This window comes from Schistocerca piceifrons, chromosome 3 (assembly GCF_021461385.2).
Source record: "Schistocerca piceifrons isolate TAMUIC-IGC-003096 chromosome 3, iqSchPice1.1, whole genome shotgun sequence".
NCBI classification, from domain to species: Eukaryota; Metazoa; Arthropoda; class Insecta; order Orthoptera; family Acrididae; genus Schistocerca; species Schistocerca piceifrons.
Window position 1 is genome coordinate 779,167,550 of NC_060140.1, and position 9,555 is coordinate 779,177,104.

The following is a 9,555-nucleotide window of genomic DNA, read 5'->3' on the forward strand; positions in this document are numbered from 1 at the left end:
ATACCGCCTCTCAAGATCATAGGCAATAATATCAAAGTTTCCAAAGATGAAAACATATTTCAGGTATTAGGCCGTTACACTCCAAGCAATAAATTCGTTAACACACCAAATCCGACAAACATGACAGAGGCAGCTACTAACGTACGGTAGATTGACAGGGAGATTTCCAAACAACCCGAACCGCTGGATGCTCTAACACGCCCCTATTCCACATGGGAAAAAACGGACCACCCAATTTATAAACAACCACCTTCTCTCGGGTAGGCAAACTGAGAAGAATGGTGGGACGACCCCAAAGCAAAACGGCTGGTGACCTCACCAAGAAAACAAGTGGATTTTAACAAGAATAAATCAGACAAGATATCACCAATCACTTAACTTCTAATAATCTGCGATTTCTCGAGAAGACCTGGCTCAGCACCCCGAAATCGTTTTCCCGAACCGTCCGCTGCCAGCCGCTTAAACGGACGCAGTAAGGCACGCCGATCTCCCGTCTCACGGCGTCGCAGCTCGCACCGGCCAGACTAATGTCGTGGGTTGACTCCTGTTGCTCTCGTGTCGACCGCGAAGTCACTACCCCTCGCTATACGCCGCGGCCCACTGCACTCACGTGGCGACCTCACATGCGCCGACGCTCAAGACGGACAAGTCATCTTGTGTCTCAGAGCGCGACCGACCAACCGATCGATCCAACCGCCAATGACCATTTGCCTGAGAAATTTGAGCAGACTGGCGGCCTAACGCGCAGACTCAGACGCAGGAACTAAGCCCCGACCGGGCGACTACTCGCTGAGTTCTCTTACTGGTGGAGTGGAAAGACCCACATTTTGCCGGCTTTAAAGGTTGATCCAAACGACATACAGACACTAGCTGCCTAACAAATGGGGACGACAGACCCAGACTGACCGACTGGTGAGCTCATAGCGCCCCTTAAATGCACGTGAAAAGGCAACCTTTCCCCTTTCCCACCAGAGGGAGACACCAAAGCTGCGACTGCCACAGCGGCGCCACCGCCAGAAACGGAGGGCGACTGCTTCACACTACGTGCTGCGGCGCGCTCTTCAAAATAGCAACTTACCACGGCTCAGTAGGAAGCAATGCGTGGAGACGGTTTGGGAAACAATGTTCACCACTCCACACCTAACCAGAAAACATATTTTATGATCCCATCACTATGGTCAGCATGACACAAGCTACTGCATATTTGTCTCAGACCGTTTTTTCTTAGCACAGTCAACGTAATAAATTCCTGCTACAGCTAGTAGTATGTCATTACTGGTATTATTCTCAGTGTTTAGATTGACGTATAATAAGAAATAAATATTATGGAATGTTTTACGGGTGGCTGCGTTCAGTATCCATTGGCTATAGCGCTCTGATATTGGCAGGTGAAGCACTGATAATTTTAGCAACATTGGCTTCCTGTGATGCCATCACTTTGTGGGCAGTCCTCCGATACCGTTTCTGTACCGGTAACTGAGCGGCCCTCTCCGTTCTGGAGGTTTGTAAACGACGATTAGCAGCGAGAGGTTTGGTGGGGAAACGAATTCAGATGTTACTGCTAGCGACACAGGGCGAGGATTCTCAGACGCGCGGTAAAATTTCTCGTGCTTTTTGTCAACCAACCTCCACACTCTGAGTCTGTGGTAGTTCTCCACTGGGATTAAGCGTTTCATTTACATGAAAAGCGTCGTTGCAACGATACCTCTGAACTAGCTAGAGCCTTGTAATGGCGGCGGATCCAGCGTTCCCTCGAACTGATCGCGGCAATCGAGAAGAAATGACATTCATTCTACTGTTATCAGATATCTACAGGCAATTCTTTTTTTTCAGCGGTAACTGCGCTTATGTTTTTCGTTCCTGTTTGTGGTGCGTCTTTGGAGAATCGGAGCGCGAAATCTGCGTCTCTAAGATAATAGCGAGAGAAGTTATGTGATCTGTGGGATTCATTGACTTGTATGTAGAACAGTTTGTTTTTCCTGCACTCTGGCCATTGCTGAGTCGTATTCATACAACATATCCATTTACGCGCCATATAGTGGCGTCACACACTCATACTGCAAGAGTTACACCTTATAGTGGCGTCGCTTACTTGTATTGCAAGAGCTACATGTCTTATTTATACCGTCTGGGAGCTGTGGCTGACCGAGGGTGACACAGCTCCTCACATAAGCACTAGTATTGAAAGCATAATTAATATTACTCTTCATCTAGGTGTACCAAGGTGTTCAGATATGTTTGCCATTATTCCCGTGGGCTGGAGATCTCTCGGTCAGAAGTGGTACAGTATCTATGCCTTTTGGTTCAAATGGTTCAAATGGCTCTGAGCACTATGGGACAACATCTATGGTCATCAGTCCCCTAGAACTTAGAACTACTTAAACCTAACTATCCTAAGGACAGCACACAACACCCAGTCATCACGAGGCAGAGAAAATCCCTGACCCCGCCGGGAATCGAACCCGGCAACCCGGGCTCGGGAAGCGAGAACGCTACCGCACATGCCTTTTGGAACAGACACCAGCCGGAGTAGATTATGCGTCTTCTCTGCCATTGCTAGCACGGTGTTCGCAGCTGCTGTACTGAAAACAGCGTACAGCCGTTGCGGCGTCTTCCATGACCACCAGCGGTGTACGTCGGCCCCACATAATGCCACCCCAAAACACCAGGGAACCTCCACCTTGCTGCACTCGCTGTACAGTGTGTCTAAGGCGTTCAGCCTGACCGGGTTGCCTCCAAACACGTCTCGACGATTCTCCGGTTGAAGGCATATGCGACACTCATCGGTGAACAGAACTTGATGCCAATGCTGAGCGGTCCATTCGGCATATTGTTGGGCCCATCTGTACCGCGCTGCATGGTGTCGTGGTTGCAAAGATGGACCACGCAATGGACGTCGGGAGTGAAGATGCGCATCGTGCAGCCTATTGCGCACAGCTTGAGTCGTAGCACGACGTCCTATGGCTGCACGAAAAGCATTATTCAACATGGTGGCGTTGCTGTCAGGGTTCCTCCGAGCCATAATCCATAGGTAACGGCCATCCACTGCAGTAGTAGCTCTTGGACGGCCTGCGCGAGGCATGTCATCGACAGTTCCTGTCTCTCTGTATCTCCTCCATATCCGAACAACATCGCTTTGGTTCACTCCGAGACGCTCGGACACTTCCCTTATTGAGAGCCCTTCCTGGCATAAAGTAACAATGCGGACGCGATCCAATCGCCTTATTGACATTCTAGGCATGGTTTAACTATAGACAACACGAGCTATGTACCTCCGCCCTGGTGGAATGACTGGAACTGATCGGCTGTCGGACCCCCTCCGTCTAATAGGCGCTCCTCATGCATGATTTTTTACATCTTTGGGCGGATTTAATAACATCTCTGAACAGTCAAAGGGACTGTGTCTGTGATAAAATATCCACAGTCAACGTCTATCTTCAGGAGTTCTGGGAAAAATCGTAATGCAAAACTTTTTTGATGTGTGTATATACAGCGTCTGATAAATTAGGGCCGCACGAGATTAGCCGAGCGGTCAGAGGCACTGCAGTCATGGACTGTCCGGCTGGTCCCGGCGGAGGTTCGGGTCCTCCCTCGGGCATGGGTGTGTGTGTTTTCCTTAGGATAATTTAGGTTAAGTAGTGTGTAAGCGTAGGGACTGATGACCTTAGCAATTAAGTCCCATAACATTTCACACACATCTGATTTGATAAATCAGGCAAGTTTTTGTAGGTAGGAGACAGCTTCTAAGCTAGCCCTGATCTCACCACCCTCTTCATCCTTTTTTACTACTTTTTTCCAACCTTTCAGCCGTTTCCTGTACACTATTTTCTTTTTTTTCCATTTACCATCCCATACGCAGCTCATTAACGCAAAAACTGAGTTTTCTCTTTGTCTTTTCATACAGCTGATTATGTCACTGTAGCAGGCATGTTATTAATTTTGTGGTGCCAGTCTTCTACAGCGTTGGTCGTTCTATGGCGCTGTTGGTAGCAATTCAAAACGCTGATGGGGTTTCCGACCATCTATTTAAAAAGTAATCAAAAAAACTCAGAAAGCCTGGGGATATCTGATGCCTGTGAATGTGTCTCGAGTCAGCCATCACATACATCTTCAGGCCGCAGAAACGTCAGCACAGCACACACACGAATTTGTTGTCGCGCTTCTTCCTTTTTTGTATTCATGAGTAAGTCCTAGATCTTGCACTTTTCTCCAGAGAGACTTTTTTATGGGGAAATAACATCTATTCTCTTCCATTGTCGGTAGTATAACTCCAATCGTAGAAATCGGTGCTGATTCGAAATCTACGGTCACCTTTCCGGTTTCCATTCTGGAATATTTTCCACCAAATTTCGGAAAAGACCGATGCATGTTTCTTTTCTTTTGTTTGGCAATAATTCAGATGTTTGTCTCTTTATTTGTGCTCCCATGTCTGGGTGAATGGTGTATATTTGCGAAAACAGTTTGCTACAGCACTTGAACTTATCATCCATAAAAAAGTTTTGTTTACTTCTCAGAGCCTCTCTCCCTGCTCTTCCGCTAAAAACTATTATCGTTTCTCCTAATTTGTCGTCGCTTAACAGAAAACTGCTGCCAACATTCATTGCTAGTAACTCTGCTTTGAGGTCAGTTTCGTCTCTTGTCTGCGGATCTCTCTCGTTTCCCTGTGGTTTTTCCCGCTGGTAGTATAAAGTTCTCTTCGTTGCTTGCTGCTCAGGCATTTCAGTGACAAAATCATACCCTCGATTACGCAGGCAACCCATTTCCTATGAATATATTTTGGAAAAAGAAGTGTTTTTTCCTCTCGTGCCGTTTTCTTCGGCTGGTTCAAAGTATTTCTTACTTCCAACCGAGCGTCATCCGGAGCTCCACATTGATTCTTGGTTTTAAACATTCCTCGGCAGTGGTTTGCTTTCTCTCTTGAACAACACCACTCCACAGATTCCCCTTCTTTCGTTCTCTTCACTATGTAAGAATAACCTTCACAGCGACAATATGGCTTACCGCGAATGGTCGTTGAAACTTCCGTATCGGAACTAATGTGACAGAAATATGAGGCGTGTTTTTTAAGTAAGCACCGTTTTGAAATTTAAAAAAGACGTGCTAAAATATCTCAATAATTTTATTTTTACATGAAAGCCTGTACCTTAATCTACTTTTCTACATAATTTCCGTCAATATTGAGGCATTTATCATAACGTTGTACCAGTTTTTGAATACCCTCCTCATAGAAATCTGCCGCCTGACTTGTTAACCACTGCATCACCACTGTTTTGACTTCGTCATCGTCTTGAAGACGCTGACCGCCCAGGTGTTTCTTCAAGTGCGGGAACAGATGATAGACACTGGGCGCAAGATCGGGGCTGTACGGAGGATGATCTAGAGTTTCCCATCGAAAAGATGTGATGAGATCTTTGGTCTGATTCGCCACATGCGGACGGGCATTGTCTTGCAGCAAAACGATGCCCTTGCTCAACTTCCATGGACTGTTGCTATGATTCTGGTGTGACGTAGGCCACCCCTGTTTCATCGCCCGTAACAATTTGGCTTAAGAAATCATCACCGTCGTTATGGTCCGCTCAAGGAAAGTCAATTCACTGTTTAAACGTTTGGTTTTGTGCACACCCGTCAATATTTTCGGTACCCAACGTGCGCACAATTTTCGGTAATGCAAGTGCTCGGTCACAATGCCATACAAAACATTACGAGAAACATTAGGAAAGTCATCCCGCAAGGAGGAAATCGTAAAGCGTCTGTTTCCTCTCACCTTATTGTCCACTTCCTGCACCAAACTTTCATTAACGACCGAAGGACGCCCACTCCGTTGTTCATCATGCACATTTGTGCGGCCATCTTTAAATGCTCTCACCCACTTTCTTACCATTCCATCACTCATAATGTTTTCTCCGTAAACTGCACAGATCTCACGATGAATATCGATCGCTTTTAGGCCTTTAGCACTAAGAAATCTTATAACAGCCCGTACTTCACAGTCGGCGGGATTCACGATTATCGGAGGCACCTTAAACACTCAGTACACAACGGAAACAAGGAAGAATCAGACTGTAATGGCGTCAGTGCGTAGATAATGGTACAGGCTTTCATGTAAAAATAAAATTATTGAGATATCTTAGCACGTCTTTTTTTAATTTCATTACGGTACTTACTTACAAAACATGCCTCGTACACAAGTCGCACGATATCAACTCTACGACAGCTAGAGCGGTACTAAGACTGTTTGTGCAGACAGTCGGCTACGGTGGTAGAGGAGGTCTATCGGGGCCCTGTCTAGGGAGCAGGTAGTTTAGAGTAATTACGATGGTCCGGAAGCATGTAAGCCGTGACACAAGGGGAGCAGGTATTGAGCGCAGATTTCACTGGTTTCTGGTTGGGCGCAAATTTCACTGGGCGCAGCTTTCATGGATTCTTCACAGCTACACCCCACACACCGGGGTCCGAGGGGTGGGCTGGACTGCAGGCGTCATGCTTTTCGTTGCGGTTGCTGCAAATACTGCTCACCTCTCTAGAGGCGTATTTTGTAGTGTTGTGCTACACGTACGTTATCTTTGCTTCGAAGACTCAGAATTTTACTATGATCTCACACAATCTATAGTATAGTGGTGATTTGGCAGGGGTTTATTTATTGCGGCGTGTTATTTCTTGTACATACACTATCTTTAGTTGGCAATCGGTAGTGCTCATAGAATTTGCTATGACGTCATTCATACGATGTGACGTCACTATTGATGTGGTCGTTTCAGACATACGAACAATGATGTCACGCACACTATTACTGCACTGGTGGCTTAACGAGATGCCTAAATAGAAACCCTGTTGTATCCTGCTTGGCTGAGAGCATCATGACGTCGACGCGACGCGACGCGACTCTGCGGCATGACGAGACGCGATGTGATGCTGCAACACGAACGCACTGGGTCAGAGCTCGCATAATTTGCCAAAATTCGTAAAATTGTGGGAAACTGATGAAAAATACGTAAAATTCGGAAAGAATGAGAGTACTTACACATCTCTTTGAGTGGGACATCTACTGATGCCTCGAACGACGTAATAGTAAATTGTTATTAACCCTTTCTAGCCCAGTTATGCCATATGGCATCATCATATTTAACTTTTTACCAAGGCCAAACTATTTGTCCAAAGATTATAAACAAGTGTGCAGGGCTTTCTAAAGTTCATTGTTCTTAGGTTGGCTACCGTGAATTCGCTAAAACAGAGAGCACCATGCTACAATGCCTTGGCAAAAGTATTGTTGCATGGTGTCTACGGTACAGTGCACCCAGCTGGACTTTCAAAATATTATATCAAGGTAAAGGAAGCAAACTAATATAAAAGTTGCACTAATAAATTATTGTTGAAAGTGTAAATTAACTAGTAGACACTTTGAAAATAATGCTAGTTACGGTAATTTTCTGCTTGGAAGTCACAAACATGTGTGATTCCATTTGGCATCATTGGGCATTTGTTATGTCACCAAATGTAGTACATGCAATAACTTCGACTAAAGTTTACCATAATGTGTAACTCTAATATTTTCAAGTTTCTTTTGAAGCTTTATACTAACTAATATTAATATGTTAAAATTTTGATTGATATAATTTACCAGTTTTTTTGCTGCTTTAGTAAAAAATTCCTGGTTTGTTTACCAGATGATTCGCAATCATAAATCATTATCAGAAGAAGAAATATTGCTGCTTCTCAAAGATGATTTATCTGATTTGGACCTTGATACGTCTGATGTGGAGGAAGAGATTGAAAATGCTCGGCAGCAGGACCCTACTACACTGGATATAAAGTTTCTTCAAGGAATGGACCTTGATATGGTTGAAATTCTGGACCCTCAAGCCAATGATGAAGATGATGTTCCCTTAGCTTCAAGGTTACTTGCTGAGCCAAACCTTGCACCAAGTCATTCAGCTTAGAAAATTCAGTGTGAGACACACTGGGATCTTCGGTGGAGAATGAAGGACATTGAAGAAGTGGACACATCATGTAATGCAGTTTTTTCTGACCCTCCAGGAGAAGAACTGACACCTTTGCAGTATTTTGGAACAATGTGTAGCGATGACATTATCCAGAAGCTAGTCGAGCAACCTAATCTATGCTGCATACAGAAAACAGGTGCACCTTTAGATACAAATGTTCGTGAAATAGAAAAGTATGTTGGGATAAACGTCCTAGAAGGTGTTGTGAAAATGCCTAGTTGCAGAATGTACTGGACAGAGGCTACAAGATTTTCTCCAATAGCTGTCTCAATGCCTAGAAATAGGTTTGATAAGCTAAGAAATTATTTACATGTAAATGACAACACGAAAATGAAACAAAGAGAGGACCCTGATTATGACAAGCTGCTCAAGGTGAGACCATTTGTTGACAAAATCAAACAAGGTTTTTCAATTATTGAACCTGAGGAATATCATTCAGTGGATGAATTAATCATTCCTTTCAAAGGTCATTCATCCCTGAAACAGTATGTAAAAAGCAAACCACACAAGTGGGGTATAAAAGTTTTTGCCCGTGCTGATTCTAGTGGAATTGTGTGCGACTTTGAAATATATCGAGGGAAAGGAACTGTACATAATGATACTGGTCTTGGTATAAGTGGTGATATTGTGCTAAGGCTTGTGGAAGGACTGCCAAAATATAAAAAATTTAAAGTGTTTACAGACAATTGGTTCACCTCTTACAATCTTATTTCTTCCCTGAAAAACTATGGCATTTTGGCTGTTGGAACTGTTAGACCCACAAGACTTCAAGGCTGCAATCTAAAAGCAGACAGTGAGCTGAAAAAGCAGGGACGAGGATCATACGATTATCGAACTGAAACAGAAAGGAACATCATAGCGCTGAAGTGGTATGATAACAAGTCTGTCGTTCTTGCATCATCATACAAAGGAGTAAGTCCAGTAGAACTAGTGAAATGTTGGTCAGTGGGAGAACGAAAATATATTGATGTTCCAAGGCCAGACATTGTTAGAGAATATAACCATTGAATGGGAGGAGTTGATCTACACGACATGCTGGTTGCTTTGTATAGGAGTAATATTGGTGTGAAAAGATTTTATCTAAGGATCGTATTCCACCTCCTTGGCATGTGTGTTGTGAATGCGTGGCTCCTATACCACCAATATTGCAGACAAAGAGGAATTACCAAATACATGTCTCTGTTGATTTTTCGGTCTGATGTAGCTCATGGACTACTAAAAGCAGGAGACATTTTGGTAAGAAGACGAGGACGGCCATCAGATGACAGTCCATCGTCTACAGTTATGAAGAAACGAGCCCCATTGGTTCCCAGCCCAGTTGATGATGTAAGGTATGACAACATTGTACACTGGCCACAGCATGTAGAAAACAAACAGAGGTGTAAATTGTGTATTACAGCATATTCTCGAACGAAATGCATCAAATGTAATAAACCTCTTTGCTTTACCAAAGACAGGAACTGTTTCTTAAATTTTCATGTAAAGTAACAATCATGCTGTAAAAAAACATAAAATTGGCCTGAAACGCAAGTTGCATTATTGTATGTACTAACTT

The 9,555-nt window shown here is 44.1% G+C and overlaps 1 protein-coding gene across 1 annotated transcript; it reads left to right on the forward strand.

Moving 5' to 3' along the window:
* Positions 1–7,976: 7,976 nt before the first annotated feature.
* On the forward strand, positions 7,977–9,008 carry LOC124789059 (piggyBac transposable element-derived protein 3-like). The gene has a single exon (XM_047256351.1). The coding sequence runs from the start codon at positions 7,977–7,979 to the stop codon at positions 9,006–9,008; it is 1,032 nt and encodes a 343-aa protein (XP_047112307.1).
* Positions 9,009–9,555: the final 547 nt, after the last annotated feature.